This window comes from Acinonyx jubatus, chromosome B4 (genome assembly GCF_027475565.1).
Source record: "Acinonyx jubatus isolate Ajub_Pintada_27869175 chromosome B4, VMU_Ajub_asm_v1.0, whole genome shotgun sequence".
In the NCBI taxonomy this organism is placed as follows: domain Eukaryota; kingdom Metazoa; phylum Chordata; class Mammalia; order Carnivora; family Felidae; genus Acinonyx; species Acinonyx jubatus.
In genome coordinates, this window is record NC_069387.1 from 35,190,448 (window position 1) to 35,213,326 (window position 22,879).

The window sequence follows — 22,879 nt, forward strand, 5'->3', positions numbered from 1 at the left end:
TGCCACATTTCCATAGCTTTCGTAGTTAAAAAACAGAATTTAAATGCCTTCTTTGCTGCATTCTAAGAAGCATATATCCCTTTGCTTTTGAATGAAATTATTAAAGAGGGAGAGAGAATGGGGCGCTTGGTGGCTCAATTGGTTAAGTGTCCAACTTCAGCTTAAGTCATGATTTCACGACTTGTGGGTTCCAGCCCCGCATTGGGCTCTGTGCTGACTGCTCGGAGCCTGGAGCCTGCTTCAGTTTTTGCATCTCCCTCTCTCTCTCTGCCCCTCCCCTGCTCGCGTGCGCTCTCTCTCTCTCTCTCTCTCAAAAATTAACATTAAAAAAAAAATTAAGGAGAGAAAGAGAAGAGAGCATTACCAATCAGATATCCTTCCCATGCCTATTTAAACTTTACCTATGTAATTATGAATTATCTACTTCCTAACTATATGAAAATATGCCTTATATTTTGAAGTTGCACAAATATTAGCATGAATCCTTATTAGATGACTGCACACTACCATTCATGATTTGGAGTTGAAAGATATTTAGGGTAAAACATGGGACAAATGATATATGGCTTAAAAGAACATCCTGTATAGAAATACTTGTTAGGAACATAAACCAGATGAGGTAAATCCCCAAAGAACATCCAGAATGAACAAATGCTCCATGCTAATACGAATCCAAGAGTGCATTTAAGGACCTTTGATATTGCCTCTAATGACCTCTTAACTACACTCTTAAATTTTTATCAGCTTTCAATTTTTCTGCTGAAGAAATTTAAAAAGAAGAAAATACCATTATCAGATATAATCAGCTTGCTCTCTTTATCATCTGTGTGTACATACATATTCAGACATGAAATCTAATGGGGGAATTTTTACTTTCCTTAATCTTGCATGCAGAATTAAAAAGAAAGTGGAAGATTGTTGCTTAAATAGATAGGTGAAGGCAATATTACATTGCCTGTTGCTTCAAACAGTGTTTTTTTTCAATTGAAATTTTCCAAAGCATGAGAAAGACCAGGATAGTACAGTTTTCAGCAAAATTTCACAACTGTGCTATTGAAAGTCCTGCATTAAATACGAAGAGGATTGCCAAAAAGATGAGTCGTTACATCACACATTCTAGATGTCATTAGAATATTTTACAGTAAACTTCAACGTGTTCTTTCTAGCCTTTACTCCACTTTTGGGTTACTTACCTCCAGGAGGGATGTAGAAACAGTTGAGTTGAGCTTCATGCACCAAAGTGCCCTTAAACTTCACCTCTGACTCGGCAGAAGGGTGCCTGGGAAGCGGCTGGTATGCAGGCGCAGCAGGCTGAACAAAGGCTCGAAGCATGGTGGATGTCCAGATGTGGACTAATAGGTCAGTTTTTTAAAACAAATCTCCTCATGAGCTTTTCTCCTTGTAATTTCTTAAAGCCCAGAAGTCATTCCCATTTCATTGTTCTACAAGTTTACACCGCTGTATCACCTCGCAAATTTAGGTCCCGGTGATTCCTTTTTAAGTGTTAGAATTTGAGAAACCACACCTTCTTTTTTGGTTCTTTTCAACCTATTTTTTTCTGTCTTGCCTGCTGTACTCACTGCCTACATAAGGATGGGCCTCTCCCCCAGTGGCTGTACAAGAAAACTGGGATTGAAATGTGAAGTTAATGGTTTCTGTCAGCCTGTCAGCTCATCACCTCCCTGAGGCATGTTGATCTCTGGTTTTTATATATCAGCACGAGCTGCTTTGATATAGCCTCTTGTGTGGAAGAGCGATAGTTTTGTCCAGGGGTTGGGAGACCTTGGGCCTAAGAGGCAGAAAACTTCAGTTGGAATGTGCACGTTCATGTAACTGTTGGCCCTTTCCTGGTGGAATGCAACTCAAGTTGCGAAACTATTTTAAGGAGAAAAAAACTTAGGTCCAGTTCTACATTTTATCTCAGTGTTACCCTTCAGTAGCCAAGACTGTTAGGCAGTCTGTTTTTTTCTCCACCGACTAGTTAAATTTTATGTTCAAACTAAGTATTAACTGGGATGAAAAGTGCTATTTCAAAATGATCCCATTTTAATTTTGAAGTCCCGTTGTTTTAGAGATAAATGGTCAGGTCCTAAAGAAACCTCCACCATGTCTTAAATAGTCATTACAGACCTGATCTTCCCTTCATTCTGCTTTGGCATCTGAAAGATGTTTTCATAGCATTTTTCCTTCCTAAATCTACATTTCAGTTACCTCATGGTAATGACATTGTCAGACTGCTTTTCTGTTTGTATCAACAGTTTCCTTGGCATCTAACTCTTATGAAAACCTAATCCTTATGTCAAATGCCACAAATGTGTAACATCAAACAAAAAAAATGACACTCAAAACATTTCTACTAATACATTCTACAGATGAGACACAAATGGCTCGTTTTCCTCTGCCATTGGGCCTGGAGTTTCTTAGTTGTGCTGTTTTTCTCCCCTGCTACCACCTTTCTCTTTTGATAGTTTTGGGAAACCCAGTCTCCAAGAAAAGGAAGGTTTCACTGTAATCAAAAAATAGACCAGGCTCCTAGTTTTATAACTACAGTTAAAACTGCCACAACACACAAATGTATTCAGATTTATTGTCGTTGAATGTCAGTGACCTAATGCACTTTTGCTTACAAGGACACAAGGCTCAATGGGTGAGTGTATAGGAATCTGTGTAGGCAATCAGAATAGGACATTAGTGTGGATGGATTTGCAAAGAACCTTGAGTGAAAAGCTTTAAGATACACATTTAATGATCTTGAAATGAAAGAATTTCTTTTCAGTATTGAGGCTCTCTCAGCACATAAGCTTCAGAATTCAGATGTTCTTTTTTCAAAAGATTATCAATGTACTAAAGAGAAATATGTGTATGTATTTCTAGGAGGATAAAATGGTCCTGTTCAGGAAAATGCTGGAGGGTTTTTCCATTTTTTTTTTTTTTTTCCTCTTCACATGTAGGTAAGATAAAGATTCCTGGCACACTAATCATATAAAAAGTTTAAAACCTCATTGCCACCTTATGGCAAGTCAGTAATTCAGATTTATAGGGTTCCTTTTAAAAAATATATCTGTTTAAAATAGCACTAAAGAGACATTTCCTGAAGCTTTGTATCTGAATCATTACTGACAAGAAGCAGAAATCCCACACCGAGGCACTGGTCAGACGGGTGGGGAAAAGAAGTTGTTAAAATATCAGCTGTTTTAATGACCAAATAATATGTATATAATTAAATGTTTTGAACGTTTAAATTGTAAAGTTTTTCCTTTAAAAAAATATATTGTTATTTTTCATTGCTCTATCGTAACATTGCTGCTATTTTCAATGAAGATTATTTAAATGTATCTGTAGTTAATGCATTATTTATATGATTAAAATACCACCAAATCCTTAACTAGATCTTTATAAATGTACTTTGGAACTGTTTAGCCTTTGCTATAAAAATGATGTAAATGGGCACATACTAAGGTATACAGTTTATTTGAAAATTGTTAGATGAATCCATAGCAGCTACAACTTACTACATTTTTCTTTCATTCCTAAATGATTAAGACATAGTCACATCTCATCTTTCAACAGTTGTAAGTATTCTGTACATTCTGAAGGCAGAGATTTGTTATTGAATTTTATTTTTTTCTGTACTCTTTCTTAACTTACAGCTTACAAAGCCAGTTTTTCAGTTAACATATTCCTGAGAGAAGGAGAGAGATTTCTAGGCCTAATTTGTGCATCAGGTTTCTGAATACTTAAAGATGAAATACATATATAAATGTGCAGATGGAGTCTAGAAACAATGATGCTTCAAAGCCAGGAGTTTAGTCTTCAGCCTGTATTCATTCATTTAAGAAGCATTTGCCAGATGCCCATTATGTTCAGGTACTATATTGTTAAGGGCAACATACTTTATTGGGGGTATGTATATGTGTCTGCGCACGCATAAGACCACTACAGATTTCTCTGTGGGCTTAGAAAATTCCAGTACTAGGTTTTCAAGCTTAAACTCCAGTGATTGGTTTCATTTATTTGTAAGTGTGTATTTTCTTCAAGATGGAAAGGGAATTTCTTTCCCTTTTGTAGTTTTGAAGGTGCTCATAATTTGTTTGATGTGTTTTTTGCAGTGTCCATTTATGGAATTTGGTTCTATGATAAGGAAGAATGCCAAAGAATTGCAGAGCTTATGAAAAAGTAGGTGCTGAAAGGCTAAGTATTTTTCAGGACATGATGCTTTTGTTTGTGTTTCCCAGTATGACTACACTATACTCTTAACAGAATATCTCTTTCACAGCAATCCTTTCCACAGTGGTTAGGAAAACATGTACTATTACTTAGATGAAAAACAGACATATTTTTACATTTTCACTAGATAAGATTCCTCAGTAGGTAGAACGGTTCACCTCATTTTTTTTTTTTTGCATGTGTGAAATATCGATGATATGAATTGTTCCAGATGGCAGTTTTCTTCAATATTTTACTCATTTGCAAATTAGCAGTTTTTTTCTTTGAAAAGCTATCAGTATAGCTGTCAGTAAAAAGAACACTCTGAGCCATTTTAAAGGCCACTACACATCCTCTAAGATCTTCCATTTCCTTCCTGCCCTAAACGCTTTCCTTTAACTGCATACCCATGGTTATGGGAGGTCAGAATTTCCTCACATCTCAAATGCTGTTGAGTACGTAGACTTTATTTTCAATCTTGTTGGAAATATCTGGGTTAATATTAGTTTAGTGATCAGTAAACAGTCTTTTTTTTTTTTTTTTGTAGCTAGTCTCTTTTTCTTTTAATCTCTTGATACGTTGTGGTTTGTCCCATCTGCATTTTGGGAAATTTAAATCACTGTCTGACTCCCACTCTTGGCTCCCCTGACTGCATTGAAAGGAAGGCCCAGGTAAGCATGCTGTCTATTCTGTGATTGGTTCTTGAGCCCCGACGCTGCTCACTGGGAGGCAGTTCTTTCCCTGCTTTATGGGGATGGTTTAAAGCCTCAGAATGAACTAAATTTCCTACACATGCCGTATCGCAGCCAGTGACTGGACTTCGCCAAACACACAGTATGGCTGCTGCCCGCATGGATTTGACAAAGCATCTCCATCTGTAAAAGAACCATTTTCCAATTTTAAATCCTGAGGCAAGGAAATGACTTAAAAGTGACCCCCCCAAAACGAAATGTGGGGAACACTTTTTTATAAATAGATTTCTGAAAACCTAGCTTGTGATAGCTAATTGTAGGTAACCAGCTCACGTTGCAGATGGTGATTAAGTGTGCTCAAACTGGTATTTACCACCATAACAACTAGTTCCTAACACATTCATGTTATTGTAAACTATGCAATGGATAATAATAGTAGGATTTTATATAGATTAAAAAATACCCTGTGGCTCAGCCAAGAGGCCATGTTAAAATTGTTAGCATTCTGCAGTAATTACTTAACAGCTGGGGCAGGAAATTGATTGTTGACTAGCAATAAGCAGCTGATATGTGGATTCTGAGCCCTTCCTCAGTTAGAATTAAATCTCCCAGTAAATTCTCAGATCTCTTTTACCATAAATGACATGGCAGTTATAAAAATTTGAGCTGAAAGTCAAAGCACACAAAAGGAAAAGTATTTTTCTCAGTGTCACCTAGCACCACATAGGAGCAATCTGGTCTCCCTTCTGTATTGTTTTCAGGAAAACAGAAGACACTCTACATTGCTCCATTTGTTTGTTTGTTTGTTTGTTTGTTGTACTTCCCCTCTTCTAGAGTGGAATCTTCACAGTTCATAAACTGCCAGAGGACTAGAGGATTTGAGTTGCTGGAATCAATTTTGCTTTGACTTCAAGGCATATTGAAACAAGGCGTGGGGGGGTGGAAATCTCGATATGCCATGCCGTTTGCTCAGTGTTTGAGAACTCTAAATTGGGTTTCCTCAGCAATTAATGAGTCCTGTCAAATGCTCTAAGTGAGGAGTCAGCAAACTTTTTCTGAAAAACAAAACAAAACAAAACAAAAAAACAAGTATTTTAGGCTTTGTAAAGCCATAGTTATCTGTCACATCTGCTCAACTCGGCAGTTACTGTGCGAGGCAGCTAAGTGATACAGTAACAGTGTGTCTGTTTGTAACTTTACAAAAACAGGTGGTGGGCCGGATTTGGCCTGCAGGACATAGTTTGCCCACCCCTACTCTGGATTCATTTATGTACTCACTGTACTCAGGACCTCCACTCTTATTTTTCTTCTTTCAATTCCTAAGCAGTCTTACTTCTACTATGACTATAACAAGACAAAAACAACTGGGTGAGAATTGGATGGTTTTAAAAGCCATTTGTGTTGAGTTCGTTTTTCTTCTGTGGATTCTCCCCTCTGTTTTTCTAGCCTAACTCAGTATGAACAGTTGAAAGCCCATCAGGGAGCTGGAGCAGGAAACTCCCCGATGATCCTCAATTCAGGAGAGGGCAAGGAAGTAGATATCTTGCGAATGCTCACCAAGGCCAAAGATGAATACACCAAGGTGAGTTTTTGTCTTCCCTTGTGAAACATACTTAAATCCTACAGTGGTAATATGCTTGTTGGGAAAGGCTTAGTGCTATTCCTTCCACCAAACAAAATTGTATGACAAGTTAAGTCTTTATTTGCTTTCAGCAGGATAAAGAAGACTGTTTGTTTTAAGTGGATTAAAAGGTAGCCTAAGAAATCAGCAGGCTTCATATATACAAATAGTACCCAATCAGAAGGTTTACTAGAAGACCCCATTTACAGTAGCAACTATTAATATAACATTCTTTGGAATAAAGGTAACAAGGAAAGGGCAAAACCTGTATGAAGGCATAAAAATAGACTTGACCAAATGGAAATATATGTCCTGATCTTGGATAAGAAGATGAAACTTAAAGCTTTCACTTCTGTTTAGTCTGTAAATTTTAGATGATTCCTAAACAAATAAAGACTGGTTTATTTTCTTCTTTTCTGGAGCCAGACATGTTGATTGTAAAGTTCATCAAGAAATATACAGGAAGAAAAGCAGCGGAAACTCTGACAAAGAAGGGCACTATTGGGAGAGAAGGGGCAGCAAACTCTGAATATTAAGGCATTAACACCTAAGCACATAAAACACTATGGTCTTGATGGTATCGATGCATAAACAGCCAGAGAGACCAATGGGACAGGTGAGAAAGTCCAAAATGACCCCCCATTAGGATGTCATTTAGGATGAAGATAAAGATGAAAATCTCAAATCAACTGTTTGAGTAGATATTTAAATAAATGAAATGGGAACAAATGGTAGCCATTTGGAAAAATACAAAATTGGATTTGTCCCTTATACCAGGATAAATTCCAAATTATTAGAAATTTAAATGTAAAAAAAACCATTCAAGTACCAGAGGAAAATTTGTATAGATTTCTTTGTAATCTGGAAAGGGAAAATCTTCCTAACTATATCTTAAAACCCAAAAGCAATTAATTTAGCTATATAAACATCAAAAAATAAATGTTTTGCCTGGTTTTAAAAAGTGGAAAGATATATAAAACTGAGAAACATTTATATTTAAGCAACAGGAAGAGGGTTAATTTCCCTATTTTATACACTGCTCTTATAAAAATTGAGAAGTAAAAGATTGACACTCTCTAGAAACATAGGAAAAAAGAAAATTAGGGAAAAAGGATAATTAAAACCTAGGATTTGGAAACCAGCTGAAATAATGTACATAACTGAATATCATATTATAATTACTTAGAAAAGAAATTAAAGTGACTTCAGAGCCCCATATTTGGACCCTTAGTACATTATATTTAAAGGACATAAGGACCCGTAGAGCATTATATTTGAAGGACAAAAAGAACTGCAAAGAAATTGTAAACTTCATTCAGTGGTTTTATTGTTAATAATAACATTGGCATTGTAATTTTTTTAGCTGTCATGGATATAATAAACGAGTATGTTTATGTGCTCAGAACAAAACCTTTCGTATAAGAGAAAAATAATAAGTTAAAGTCATATAATGTTAAATTTTAAGTAAAGTGTGAGAATTAGTTCATATTTGGTTTCTTAAATATGTAGTTACTAACTTCTACCCTGAAGAGACCTAGAGATAAGTGACAACCCAGTAGCAATAAGCACCCCTGGCCCCAAGATTATTGTTTCTAAATACTGTTCCCTCCTAAAAGGTATCAGGGCTCTTTGAAGAAATTCCCAATTCCTATATCCCATGTCTGGGATAGGAAAATCAAACAAATAGGGTTATGTGAAAGGGGCACAGAAGTCAACATGAAGGGACCGCTAACCAAAACATCAAATTCTAACATCAACAAGAATGACTACAATGGATTGAAACACATTGCATATATATAATCTGTGAGTTCGTAGTGATGAGAGAGCAAGCAGACTAAAAATATAAAACAAAACAAAAAATAATTGTTGGCTATTCTTGGAGGTATTAGGACACCAAGTCGTTCCTCTGATAATTGGTAGTTTATGGGAAGGAATTAAGCATTTACCCTGCCTGCCCAGCAGGGACCGATTTTCAGAGTAACCTCATAATCGTGGTTTAGGAGGGAAAGTTCTCAACCAAGAATTCCAGCTATTAAATGTAGATGAAGTGATAGAACTTAAAATCACCATAGTAAAATAAGTGATTCAAGCAATTGTCATTAGTAATGTTAATATTATGAGAAAGTTTGATGGAAACTTGACCATGGAAGGATCAATCTGCCACCATCTGAATCCACTGATCAGTGCCTTTAAAAGTCAGATAACCAGACATCACGTGCCTCCTAATGTGATATAATGTGAAACAGAAACATGTAGCACCACTTCGAAATGTTCTTACATGTCATTAGATCCTGAATCTAAGTCTTGAGCTTTCTTAAACTTTATAGTTTACAGAAAATGAAAGGGAAGAGGGGGAAAGGGCAGGTAGAAAACAACTTAAATGACACAACAAGGAAGCTCAGAAAAATCCTGAGGGGAGGGTACATAGTAAAGGACAACGGACCGAATTTCTTTAGCATGCCTTTGACTTGATGGTTGACCTTCTCTTGATTGTTGGACTGTGAGCTACTTGAGTACTAAGAACATCCTTCATTTATCTTCAGAACCTTCAGAGCTCCCAGCACATAGGTGGTAAATAAATGATTGTTGAGGGAATGAATACAAATGAATATGAATCTGAATTAACCACAGTTTCGTTATCCTTCGATTGGAGGGCCTGGACAGAGGATGCTTTAAAATGCCAGATTCAGTCAGTAACAACTATTTCTGTATTAGTTTTGTGTTTTGCTTAATTCTTTAACAGCCATTGAAAGATATCCTAATGACTTGGCAACTGTCAACTCATTATACTTCACTAATTGCACTATGTTAGGCACACCAAAGATTAATCTTAAAAGGTGACATTTTTGCCCTCTGGGAACTTAGGTTCTGTGAGGACAGCTTAACGATGGCCAATAAATAATGAATGCAAATATTGAACAAAAATTATTTTCTTTCTTCTCCCTCCCTCCTCTCAATACACACACACATATGCATACACACACATACACACATTCACATGCACAAACACATATACTGTGTTATTGTTCTTTTATGATGTTTTGACATCTTAAAAGTCTTCTGGTTGGGGACAGAATCCTCCTTCTTGGGCTAGCCAATTCTTAGAACTAGCAAAGGGCCCAGTCAGAGGATGCCTTTGACATGCACACTAACCAGTCCAGAGCCATCCCTCCTGGATCTGGCCCCAGCACCCCAGGAGGTAATATTCCTCTGCCTTAATCATTTCAGAGCCAGGTTAGGCTACTAGGGACCACCCTGTAGAACATACTGCAGTTATCCAAACTAGCCAGTCCTAAAGTGCAGAAACCCCAGCAGAGGCTCTAGTCTTGGCTTTCCCTTTGCTCCCGCTTTCTGCTCCCTGCCCACCCTGAGGCTGCCCCGTGTGGCCCTGCGGGGCGTCCTGTGCCTCCTGTTTCTAGGACCTTTGAGTGTAATTTTGTTTCCTGAGCCTCTCCAGTGTCTCCTCTTATAGCTGCACCTGACTGTCTCATCAAAGGACACAGAACACACACACAGAAACACTCATACGTGGTTTTGGAGATGTCATGTAGGCTATCACTTTATACCGTACCTACAACTTGCAGTGTTTCCCCTCACTTCGTTTGCCCTTCAGAATCTACATATCCTTCAAAGCCCAGTTAAAATTCCACTTTTACATGGAATTTTCCCATATCTCTTCATTCAAATTAATTATTCTTTCTACTGAACTCAGCAGTCTGTTACTATTTAGAACTTATTTTGTTCTTCCTCGTTTGTTACCTTTAAGTCAACTTCTACCACTATAAACTCGTTGAGGTCACGGGCACCTGGGTGGCTCAGTCGGTTGAGCATCCGACTTCGGCTCAGGTCATGATCTCACGGATTGTGAGTTCGAGCCCCACGTTGGTCTCTGTGCTGACAGCTCAGAGCCTGGAGCCTGCTTCGGATTCTGTGTCCCTCTCTTGCTCTACCCCTCCCCCACTCATGGTCTCTCTCTCTCTCTCTCTCTCTCTCTCTCTCTCTCAAGAATAAATTGAAAAAAACATTAAAAAAATAAAAAATAAAAATAATAAACTTGTTGAGGTCAAAACAGTGTTCTATTCATCATTATGCCCCCCATATTGGTTGTTATAGTGTTGACATGAGGTGCAGATGTTTAATCAGCGTATAGACTTGCTTTTCTCTAAACCCAAATACATGTTATATGCATAATGTTAATTGCTCCAACTGTGTGATAAGCAGAAGAAATTATTCCTTCTGTCATTAACAGCCAATGATGTAACCCAGGAACACCTGAATCATCACATTACTTCTCTGGTCTAAATTCTTCCTGGTTTCTCGTTGCCTAGTATATGAACCTTTGGACTCTCCAAGGATTACATAACATAGCCCCAGTTTATTCTTCTAATCTCACTACCTTCTACTCCACCACCCCCCACAAATATTTGAAACTCCTACCAGAGTAACAGTGTCACTTCCTGCAAGTGTCTTCATGCCTTCTTCCCATGCTGTCCCCTCTCCTTCTTTACCTGCCAACGTATGATTAGCCCTTCACGGCCCATTTCAAATGGTCTTTGTCCATCCTGTTATTTCTGATCTACGCAACCTGATGTATATGCTCCTCTGTGAACTTCCGTTGCATTGTGTAAATCTGCTTTATATTTGCCTGTGTTTGTGTTACCTCCTCTCCCACACGCAGACATTTCAGAACATGTGGAGATCATGAGTAAAATGGCTGTGAGGTACAGGAAAGGGGGAACACAGAAAGAGGCAAAAGAGAAAGAAAACAAGATTTCCCTCGGACTTCTCGTGTGAGGAAGTGCCTCTCCCATCACCAGGAGTATTCAGGAAGAAACCACATGATGACATACCAGGATACTAGAAAAGAATCTCACTTCTCTGGGTAGGGATTAAACTCAGTGATTTCTGGGATGCTTCCCAACTTTAAAATTACTCAATTCTTGAAAATCCCAAAAATTAAGAGGAGGAAAACTTTTGAGGTAGAGGTACATGATGTTGGTAAAGTGAAGCCTACTGACATCAGATGCAACTACTTACATGAAGTTAATAAAATAATTTAAAAACCTTATTTTGGCCAATATTTTATATTTTTTCCCCTAAGCAACAACTTTCTGTGAATCTGCTGTAAAGTAGCATGATGTTAATTTGAGCTTCATCTCTTTTTACCTCCTATTAGACTTCTAGCTGATATGCAAATAAGCAATACAGTAAAACCACCAACGCTCAGTAAGAAAAAGAACCAGGGCCAGAAAGGATCCTTGGCTGCATAGTTAAGTTCTGAGTGTGCAGAAATGGACTATGTTGTGTTTTGTGGTTTAAGGCAAGAATTAATAAGTCTCTTTTAATATACTGTGATTTATTTATAAAATTAAAGAAATTACTAAGTGTCGTTTGATGTTCAATGAGGAAAGTCAAAAAAGTAGAAAAGGGAAATAAAAAATGTCCATAATCCTATAACCCCAAGATGTCTACTTTTAACACTTTCAGTATATTTTCTTCCAGGCTTTTCTCTTGGCATGGGTACATATGTTTGTGTGTTTGTGTGTGAGAAAATGAGATCATGTGACATAGTTTTTAAGGCTTTAAAGAAGTGCCTCAGGATCTCTATGGAGAATCCATTATGCACTTTTTCCAGCTCTGTGTTTTTTTCCAAGTATCATGGAGTTATTTGGGTCGAGAGAAGCATAGAAAATTAAACAGCTGGAAAATGAACTACGAACTATTGAGGCAGATGATGTTTAATTCTGAGCAATTTGATAAAGAACAATTTTTACATGAAAGCAAGGCTTCAGTGATGGATAGATAGTGACACAGAAGACAGCTTATAGCAGTTTTACTTAGAAAGGCTATCTGGGGCTTATGCATAGCAAGAAACAGCAGCTTCTTGGCCCATGCAGATATGTGTATAGCAAAGGTGGGGGGGAAATCTGTTTTTCTTTGCTTGAATTCAAGGTCCCTGAACAGAGAGGATGAAAAAGTACAGACACGGTCATTCATTGAAAGTAATCTGAGTGTCCTCTTTCTTTTACATAGCAAGCAGAAGTTCTAGGCTTCCATGCTAACATTTTGTAAGTGACTCTATCTCAGGCTGTATTCTTGTCTTGTGTTGGTTATTGCCTTGGAAAGCCAGGCCAGTTGGTCCATGCAGCCACCAGCATTCACCTAAGAATTAGAAATAACATTTTTTGACTCAAAGGGATTTCACCTCCCAATCAATCTAGTGCCAAATACCCAAATTATTGATAGGATTCTTGGAAGAAAATAAGTCCTATGTACAATTAACTTTACAAACCCAAGTGAACATGGTGGTAATTGACCCCATACTCTTACATCCTTGAATTAGAAAATACAACCCAATACCTGTAAAACACCTTAGATTCTTGAGGGACCAGAGTGTCTTTATAGCTCATTCCATGTCAGGGACAGTGTGAGATATTTTCTGGCCTGAGGCCTTGACAGTTGAAACTAGCAATGCTATGGAGAATATAGATTAGAAGGTAGTGGTTTTATATTCAGTTTTATTTGGTGTTTCAACAAGGTAGATACTGACATCATTGCTGTATTCTTGGTGTTATAAATCCTACTGTGTTAGCAATTGCATGGTTGGTTAGACTAATGTATGATAATGATTCAGTATTTGAAATGATGAGTCTTGTCTCTTGTCTCTTTCTCTGTGAAATTCTAATTTGTAGTGAGTGGCTCAGAACACTCAGATTTGAATTATTCTGTTTATGTAAAACGTCATTTATTAAATAAAGATGATGTTAGCAATTTTTAAATCAGTGGTTTGAATCAGCTTTACTTTTTGGTTTGTAGACCGAAAAGGTTAGTTACTTTGATAATGCAACTCCCCAGTTTTAAGTCAACTGCTAATGGGTGAATAAACCATACAGTTATCCAGACATGGCATTTAAAGAATTGTTTCTGGGGCACCTGGGTGGCTCAGTCAGTTAAGTGTCTGACTTCAGCTCAGGTCATGATCTCACAGTTTGTGGGTTCAAGCCCCGCATAGGGCTCTGTGCTCCCAGTGCAGAGCCTGTAGCCTGCTTGGGATTCTGTGTCTCCCTCTGTCTCTGCCCCTCTGTGGCTCACACTCTGTCTCTTTCTCTCTCTCTCTCTCTCTCTCTCACTCAAAAATAAATAAACATTAAAAAATTTTAAAATAATAAATCATTGTTTCTATCACTGTTTTCATTGAAAAGCATTAGACTCTCCATTTCTTTTTTTTCCACAAGTAAAAATCTTTATTATACCATGTTGAAAAGTGTGAAATAATGTAAACAAACAATAATAAGCGTATGGTTAAGTAAGTGATACTCTCTCCATTTCTTTTGACAGAGAGCAAGTGAGTGTGTCCACATACTTTCATGAGCGGGGGAGGGGCAGGGGGGGAGGGGGGGGAAAGGGGGGGGAATCTTAAGCAGGCTCCATACTCAGTGCAAAACGTGACTTGGGGCTCAGTCTCACAATGGTGAGATCATGACCTGAGCTGAAATCAAGAGCCGGATGCTCAACCAACTGAGCTACCCAGGTGCTCCTAGACTCTGTATCTTTAAACTATTGCTTCTTAAGCATATCCATAGCCTTTCAAGCATCTAGGTATCTCAGAGTCTCTGGGTCTTGCAGACTGACACTGTTGGTAATATTTTTAGGGCATTGAAATAGTACAACAAAGAAAAATTAAATTGGAATTTGACTTATACTCAAATATAGCTCATATCAGAGGAGATAAAGTAATTTTCCTTTTTGCACAAAAATTTATCAAAAAATAGCTACCAATTAGATAAAATAAAGGGCAACAAGTTATGTACTTTTAAAAAGATTAAAGCTTCTTTTTCACCAAAAATAAGGTTCTTTTTTCCATTTCAGTGTAAAACCTGTTCTGAGCCAAAACAGATAACCAGTTCATCTGCTATCTTTGACAACCCCAATCTCATCAAACCAATTCCAGTGAAGCCTAGTGAAAACCAGCAACAGTGCATACCTCGGCCCAGCCAGGTACAAGTCCTGTGCTTTTCATTTGCCATGTCTCTCTAGAATTCTTAAAGAACTTTGACCCAGAGTATAGTCAAGGGAGAGCCTGGTACTATTCAAGGGTGCTTCAAGGTAAACCCAAGAAAGAGAGATTTCAAATTCAAGATTTTTAAAAAATTACTATTAATGTATTCTTCCTAGAAGCAGGTTGAAATTTTTAATTTTGGCATTTACCATAATCTGTGCTCATCTCTTGTGGACTTGAACTCCTTAGATAATATATTTTTTAAAAAACAGCAAACTCGTAACATTGTCAGAGCTGACAGGAATACTACCTGGCAGGTCTGTGTTCTTCTGAGGTAGGTGGTTGGCTTCCCAAGGCTACTGAGGGAAGGACACCAAGGCAACAAGTCAGTTAAACATTTCTGAGCACTTCCACCATACTGGGTGTGGCGCTGGGCACTGAGTGTACAGAAATGGATTCCTTTTCTGAGGAGGGGCATACAATTCCCCTGTAGACCTGATGATTTGTCATGGCATTTGCATCTAAATATATAAGTATGATGGCATATTTTGTACATATATTTTTCAGAATAGTGCAGCATTAACAAAATTGCTAATCTGGAAGTCCCATTATTGATTACAAATGTGACGTGGCTATTTCTGTTTCCTATGGTTATTCCTCATTAAAGGTTTGGTATTTTTTTTGTTTGTTTGTTTTTAAGGAATTCATTTAAATCAATTTTGAAAATGAATATAGAGCCAAAAGACGTAAAGACTGGCTAAATGAAAGGCTTATGTTGATTTTTTTTAAAAATAAGTCTTTTCTAATTATGTTTTAGCTTTCTTTTATTTTTGTTTGCCTTCCATGGAAAATTTTTTTAATAGAGAAACTGGAATATGTTGACTTTAGAATGAAGCTCATGTTTTCTTAGTCCAACAACACAGGAAGCAGCAGAAGGAGCAGGAAGTGATACAGAGCAGGAAGGAGGTAGCTTTGTGACTGATCAGGCCAGGGCACATAGTATGTATGCACATGATGATTGTTTTAAAGCTACTGGTATATAGTTGAAAGGGTCAAGTTAGATTAGATGACTTAGATTTCTTTCCAGTCCTAAATTTATAATTCTACAAAAATCCTCACATTCCTGTGCATTCTTAGCATCTTCTTGTGCTCTGCAGGGTTAGGCGGACTTCCTGTTGAAGAGATTATTTCCCTTTTAGTATATATAAGTTTGTACCATACTGGTCCCCTGTCTGTGAACCCCAAGCCCATCAAGGACCTATTTTATCAACAGATGCTAGAATATGACCATTATCTCAGGGGTGGTAGAGAAGAATACTGAAAATTTTTGACCTTAAAAGGAGGTCTTAAATTTGTAAAATTTACTATAATTATAGTTTTTTCATCCCTTCTAATTGATCCTATGTAAATAGAATAAATCATCAGTGAGGTTAGTTATGTTTCATAGCCCCCATATATAACCAAATTGTCTATAGAACCATTTTCAGACATTTTTATTTTTTCCAGACCTTAGACCCTGAACCACAACACTTGTCCTTGACAACTCTCTTTGGGAAGCAGGACAAATCTACATGTCAAGAAACTGTGGGGTCCCCACAGACCATCCGCCACCAGCAGCAGCAGCAGCCGCAGCAGCAGCAGCAGCAGCAGGAGAAACTTCCGGTCAGGCAGGGGGTTGTACGCTCTCTCTCCTATGAGGAACCCAGAAGACACTCACCCCCCCTCGAGAAACAGCTCTGTCCGGCCATTCAGAAACTCATGGTCAGGAGTACAGACCTCCATCCATTGTCAGAGCTGCCTGAAAACCGGCCCTGCAAAAATGGCAATACCTGTTCTGCTGGGGAGGTTTTTCTGGGACCTGTCCAGCCAGGGTCTCCCCATAGCATTGGGACTTCCTGTCATGTACAGAGTGCTTCCAGAACTCAGAACCTGTTGGAGAAGCTTCAGAGCACCCCAAGGTCAGCGAACAAGTATGAGCCTAGTATACCAGCACCTGCTGGCTCAGCTGCCCCAAACCTCAGCACCACTCTCCCTGCTGCCACCCCCGGCGCTCCAGTAAGGAGACTGGTGCAGGCACAGGTGGGGTATTTCAATGGCTCCCTTCCACCTCAGACACCAGGACATCAGGCTCACGGAAAAGAGCAGTCAACACACCCAAGACCGACACTCCCCCTCTCTGGCAATCAGATGAGCAGCTCTGGAGTGATCTCCCCTCAAGAGTTACTGAAAAAGCTTCAGATTGTACAGCAGGAGCAGCAGTTGCACGCATCTAACCGGCCGGCTTTGGCAGCGAAGTTCCCCGTGGTAACCCAGAGCTCTAGGACAGGGAAGACCTTGGAGTCCTGGATAGACAAGACACCCAGCACAGAAAAGCAGACTCCTCTTTTTCAGGTGCGTGTCTACAGGGGTGGGGGCATGGGGGCGGTGTTGCTGCACTGCAGTGAAGCTTGGCATCAGCCTCTGTGCTCTAGGGACATTTCTGTGCAGAGCAGGGCGCCGAGCGCCATATCTGTGCATCTGATTATCACCATAACTTTCTGCCTGGAGAGAGCATCCTTTCTTTGCTTAGCCATCTGGGGGCTTCCCGCCTTTTAGAGATACTTTATTTGTACAGTTGAATCTTCACAGTGTCATAAGGCCTGACACAAGCACGTGAACACGGGAAACAACACGGACGTGCAGAGAACCCCCTAGTCTCTGACCATGGATACTTACTGTCTGCTCTGAAATACTGTGAGATGCCAAGCATTCGACCTTTTCTGATTATTTTAAAATCATTACTGTTTATCCATGTATTCACTAAATACCTCTGAGCACTTACTTCGTGCCGGGCACCGTGCTTCCTGTGGGTACATACCTGCAGGTGTGTGACGAGTGATAAGGCATGCAGACTCACCACCTCAGAGGTGCAGGCTGGTTTTATTTCTATCGCTGGTATAGCTTAATGAAGATTGAGAGAGGAGTGAGTATGCCATCTAACTACACACACACACACAAAGTGCCAGACAGGAGGAAATACTTTCAGAAATACTCTGTCCTTTGAGAAAGGCAGTTCTAAGTTTATCAGTAACTTGGAGCGGTGAGAAAACCACAGCTGTTTCATCACCTATGAGTAACATCTGGAGACCTCTGATTTTTTTTTTCCCATTTGGATTGGTACAAATTCAGTGAAAAGGCATTGGGTTTAAAAGTTAGGACATTTCTTGGCATTCCTGGGTGGCTCAGTCAGTTAGGCATCCAACTTTCGGCTCAGGTCATGATCTCACAGTTTGTGAGTTCAAGCCCCACATCAGGCTCTGTGCTGACAGCTCAGAGCCTGCAGCCTGCTTCAGATTCTGTGTCTCCCTCTCTCTCTCTGCCTCTCCCCCACTCATGCTCTGTCTCCTTCTCTCAAAAATAAATAAACTTTAAAAAAGAAAATTAAAAAAAATAAAAAAGTTAGGACATTCTCTCTGTTCATTAACAGATGTCAGCATTGGTCTTTTTGTCCTGCTTACAGGACCGTAGCTTATTACGGCTCCTCAAAAGTCCTTCACCTTTTTGAAAACAAAGATCACAGTCACATAGCGTAAGTCTTTGTATACATGAGAGCCTGAGTCAAAGTGTTGTTGATTATTTATGACAATCTCAAAGAAACGATTGTTACCCACCCCCCTCCTCATTTCAGTGCGATAGTGTCCCTTTCTTTGATACCTGCTTCTCTTGGTGGTTTAGATGGGACGCTAGAAAAGTTGGGGTTAATAGTTTGACATCAACTTCAGTGGGCACAATTCTCATTTCTCTTCAGTGCCCACGTGTGTGGAGAGCTGATCACGACAGTGTGCATCCGTCAGCCTGCACTGCATTCTCCTTAAGGGTGCCGGGACCCACACTGTGGGTGGCATCTGTTCTAGCTCCTCTCCTCGCGATGGCAGATAGGGATAGTTAAAGAAAACAAACAACCTGCCTTCCTCCAGGCTTCTTTCTGCCCAAAAAGATACTGAGGGAGTATCTTTTTATAAGATATAAAAGTCACAGCAGCTTCTAGACTATCAGCCTTTATGCCCCCTTCTCGTGAGTTCTTTTGGGGCATTTTTTCTCACCTGCCTTAGAAACAAATGAGAGCTAGCTGTAGGAGTCCATCAGACAGGGATAAAATGTCACTTGCATAACTGGAAAAGCTGTTGGAAAACTTGGTTTTAGGTGTTTAGCCAAGTGAGGTAGACATACTGTCTTGGACAGATAAGTCACTGGCAGTGCTGAGCACCACTGGCCCTTCCTGCCCCCATACTTGAGCTGGATGCTCTCCGTGAGCTGGCAGATCCTATCAGGGAGGGACTAGGAGGGGTGAACCTAATAAGCATGTCTCCCTCCTAATGAGAAATCACGAGCAGGTGGAGAGAGGCCGGGAAGGTTCCTCCACGTAGAGAAATCAGGAGCGGAAATGTGTGTGTGCCCCCAGCAAGTGTAACAACTCACGTGGGTCGCTGGACCTTTAGGTCAGAGTAGTGGCCAGTTAGCCCTGAGGAAGAGACCAGCAGTCCTAAATGCATGCTGCAAAGTGATGGTGGTAAACTGCAGAAAATATTACTCAGAGGATGAGCTTTATATGCAGTGGGAACAATATTCACAGTGGCAGACTGCCAGAGCAGCTTAGTGATGACAAAGGAAAATATGGAGACAACTGAGCAGGAGTCTGTCTCCTACAGGCTCCTCCACCTAGTGGAGTTGTGAGCAATTAATACTGAAACTCATTTATATCCATTCTTGCCAGCGAGGGGCCTCTTTATCTGTCTACCTTTCTTTTCAATGAGTTGCTACTTACTCCTGCCCTCTGTGTGTATTTGCTGTGAGCAGGCCATCTCACCTCCGCGCGTCCTTGCTACAGTGGCTCCTTCTCTGCTCATGTCCCCTATGGTGTTCACACAACCCACCTGTGCCCCACCAAAGGAGAGGGACAGTGGGCTCCTGCCTCTGGGAAGCCAAGAACCAGCTGCCACTTCCACCAGCCTCCTCCTGCCTCTGCAGACCCCAGAACCCCCTGCAGTCACCAGCAGCCCACTTACCAAGCTCCAGCTTCAGGAAGCACTGCTGTACCTCATTCAGGTAGGAGAGTCACGTCGTCTCTCTTCTTCCCTTTCCCTGCTGACCTGTTGGTTGCCACTTTGAGATAAAGACTCAGTTAGCTAATGCCTACTTAGTACTCCCCAAGAATAAAAGGACCATGTAACAATTCAACCTAAACCTCAACGGCATCCATGCTCAGTTAGCTGGGTGAGATTCAAAATACTGGCTGTGGACTTTGGGTGTCTCAGACCATCAAGGATTTTGTAGTATTGACTAAGTCCTCCAAGCTGTCACCTGCCAGAAAAGAAAGAAACGTATACTGTATAATTAAGCAGCCACTGGGAGGATTGTAGGTGCTGGCTGGTGCCCAGAAAGCTCACCATGGGGAAATGGAGGTGAGAGCCATCTTGAGTAAGTGGCAGCATTTAGGGGAAGGTTCACAAGGACTGTTGAAGAAGGAGGAAAAAGGTAGGGAAGCAAGTAATGGCTGTGACTACTAAGGGCATATTTTACAAATAATTTTGAAACCTACTGATAGGACAGGATAGAAGGAGGGGACTTCTTTGTCAGCCATTTGTCTCACTTGGCTCATGAGGTAACAACATAACAGTGGCCACATGTAGAGAGCTCTGTGCCGGGCGCTGTCTTAAATGCTTCACATATATTAATTCATTTAATCCTTCTACAACAACCCTATTATCTTTTCTATTTTAGAGACAAGGAAACTGAGGCTAAGTGACTGGCCTGAGGCCACAGCTAGGAAATAGCAGAGCTAGGATTCAACCGCAGTCTGGCTACAGAGTGCTCCTTCCTGCTGCACTGGGCTGGGGCCATGGTAGTAATGGGACTGCAAGGGATGGGCCTCCGGAGGCCGTTCAGCAGTCTACCAGGTGAAGCATACCCCAAAAATATATGCTAGGCCTTGAAAAGTGGAACACTTTTATCCAGACAGACTTCAAACACCTCAGTTAACATAGTTAGGTATCTTTGATATAGTCTTTAAGAAAATTTTTGTGGTACTTTACTTAAGCTTTGGCAGACTTTCAGAGAGCTGGCTAGCACTCCACAGATGTTCCGTCCTAGTTAAAAAGCCTGTGGTCTCTGTTATTAAAAACATTTTTTAAAGGTCACGTATTTTGGAGGGAAGGGAAGGAGAGAGGGCTAGCAATCAGTGTCCAAGTGTGAAAGCAGAATAGCAGCCCACTAAAGATCAGCAACAAATGAGTCGCTGATCCATATAATCCATAAACAAATATCAGGGTAAAAATATTTCCCACCTTTTCAAGCCACTCATAAGTTCATGAGGACTTAGGACATCTATAAACTTCTTTTTTATGTGCAATAAATAAAAAAAAACTTAAATTGAGAAGTTTCACATTTTTTTCTGGTTCATTCCATTTAAAAAAACATTGTTCCAAAGATCTTTGTACAGGAGCCAAGACTCCAGCAAAAGTCTAGAGCAGGCCCGGTACGTTGCTAGGTAGAAAATTATGATCCGTCCACTCTCTGCATACACTTTAGTTTTCCCCATGTAGACATCATCTTCCTGATGGACTCTTGGAAGTCACTCATGCAGACTGTTTTTAGTCTTCGCCTGTTGGTAGGACACAGTCTCACGCACAGGGACTTTGTGGCTACTTTGTAGGAAAAACAGGGAGAAATCACTCTTTCATTGCATGAGAATAACACTATGTGCGTGGGGTGCCAAGAGGGAATGAAGGGGGAATGTGAAATGTGGGTGAATTGCTAAAGCTTTAAAGGATTTGAGTGGGAGGGAGAAGTCTCCAGAATTAAAAACAAAGAGCACCACTGATTAGACCCATGATTCTCCCTCAGTCCTAGCCAGGCAGTAGAGCCCAGAGACTGCCAGTCTAACTGCTGCCCACTCACCCAGACCAAAAACTTTCCATAATTAATGGGAGAATTATGCTAGTTTCGATGATATAAATGAAGCATGTTGCAAGTAAATCTTAACTAATGTTGAAATAAAGTGTATATATTGTGGGAGACTTGGAGAACCTTTAAGAAGCCCCAGCTATCTCCTAACCAAAGAGACCACTGACCTGGATCATTGCCTCCCATTCCAGCCTTCTGTTAGGACCTGTATCTTTTCCTGAAACAGACCCGGGCTTTTTTTGAGTGACCCTCATCCCATACTGCCATGTGGCTGGGCTGCCCATCCATGCTGTAGGTAATGAGCACTTGCTACTTCTCATATGACTGTTGGACACCAGCAGCTGACTCGGTCAGGCCTCCAGTCCCACTTAACACTCTCGTGTGCAGTGAAAAACCACCAGCCGTTGGAGCAGACAGGCAGAGAGGAGCGTCTGAGTGTCAGAATGCCAGTTTAGCTCCAAGACAGAGGAAGCCTTTGGTTCCTGCCAGCCAAATCACATTCCCTTGGGTCTTTTGATTTTGTTTTCCAGAACGATGACAACTTCTTGAATATAATCTACGAAGCTTATCTCTTCAGCATGACACAAGCAGCCATGAAAAAGACAATGTGAAAGCAAAACATTTTCAGACTGATTTTCAAGGTCCTGTGGCTCAAGATTCTTACACATCAGTGGTGTTACCCTAAATGTTTCCGCCTTTTTTAAAAGTATGTACGATATGAATTAAAACATTTCAGAATTTTTTTCAGTCAAGCTCTTTTTTAATCACATCCTTTGGTTACACCTTGTACTAAGAATCGAGCAGATAGAAGTCTTTTGCTCATATCACACAGTAAATTCCAAGCTTAAATTATTTTGTCCTTGCAGGCATGGGGCCAATTCTACAAGAAGTAGCCTCTCAGTAGGAAGGACTGTTCTGGAAACTTGGTTTCTTTTTTATTAATAGCTCTGGTTATTCTTTGAACGCGGGGAGTGTGGTTTCCCTGTTGCTGAGCTCCTTGTGCTGTAGTGCATGCCAGCCGCCAGGTGGCAGTGTCACCCCACATACTAACCTACGCGGACCTACCCTAGCCTTTGGAGGTTTTCTTTTACCAAAGTAAACGTTTCATTTGTAAAAATCCAGTTGGCATGTTTTCCCAAGGCTTTTGAAGGGAAATTATTTCTAAGGATATTTATAGCTAGCTTCTAGAGGCGAGTTGTTCTAGGAGTCCACAAATGGCCCAGATTTCCAGTAACACTTCGTTTATCCCAGCTCCTGTTATTTCTTTTGGACCTAACCAGCCGAATATGCCTGCCTATGCTTCCAAATGAACATTTTGTCATTTTTAGCAAAACATGCTGAGAAGAAGTCTACAAAAGATTTTAAAGCTTTCTCTTGGCCTCTGAAGAGAGGTGCTAGGTTCTTTAGGGGCATAATGAC

The 22,879-nt window shown here is 40.1% G+C and overlaps 2 protein-coding genes and 1 long non-coding RNA gene across 35 annotated transcripts in view; 1 reads left to right on the top strand and 2 right to left on the bottom strand.

The window, feature by feature from the left end:
• The window catches only part of CACNA1C (calcium voltage-gated channel subunit alpha1 C), a 749,041-nt gene extending 747,347 nt beyond the window's left edge, over positions 1-1,694 (bottom strand). For 17 of the 33 annotated variants that reach the window (XM_053225610.1, XM_053225602.1, XM_053225587.1 and 14 more), the window contains exon 1: positions 1,194-1,693. In XM_053225610.1, the coding sequence (XP_053081585.1) occupies positions 1,194-1,332 (139 nt within the window). In that variant the 5' untranslated portion in view covers positions 1,333-1,693. Of the gene's footprint in view, positions 1-1,193 lie in introns of all 33 variants that reach the window. The other 16 variants (XM_053225613.1, XM_053225608.1, XM_053225615.1 and 13 more) reach the window with 2 other exon arrangements.
• Positions 1-22,207, top strand: part of DCP1B (decapping mRNA 1B) — a 59,115-nt gene extending 36,908 nt beyond the window's left edge. The window contains exons 4-9 of the mRNA XM_027073945.2: positions 4,110-4,176; positions 6,345-6,480; positions 14,389-14,517; positions 16,025-16,909; positions 19,355-19,603; positions 21,991-22,207. Of these exons, the coding sequence (XP_026929746.2) occupies positions 4,110-4,176; positions 6,345-6,480; positions 14,389-14,517; positions 16,025-16,909; positions 19,355-19,603; positions 21,991-22,071 (1,547 nt within the window). The 3' untranslated portion in view covers positions 22,072-22,207. The remainder of the gene's footprint in view (positions 1-4,109; positions 4,177-6,344; positions 6,481-14,388; positions 14,518-16,024; positions 16,910-19,354; positions 19,604-21,990) is intronic.
• Positions 19,352-22,410, bottom strand: LOC128316327 (uncharacterized). Its single transcript, XR_008300033.1, has 2 exons — positions 21,628-22,410; positions 19,352-19,660 (listed from the first exon to the last, which is right to left on the bottom strand). It is a non-coding gene; the product is annotated as an uncharacterized LOC128316327 (long non-coding RNA).
• Between the last annotated feature and the right edge of the window lie 469 nt (positions 22,411-22,879).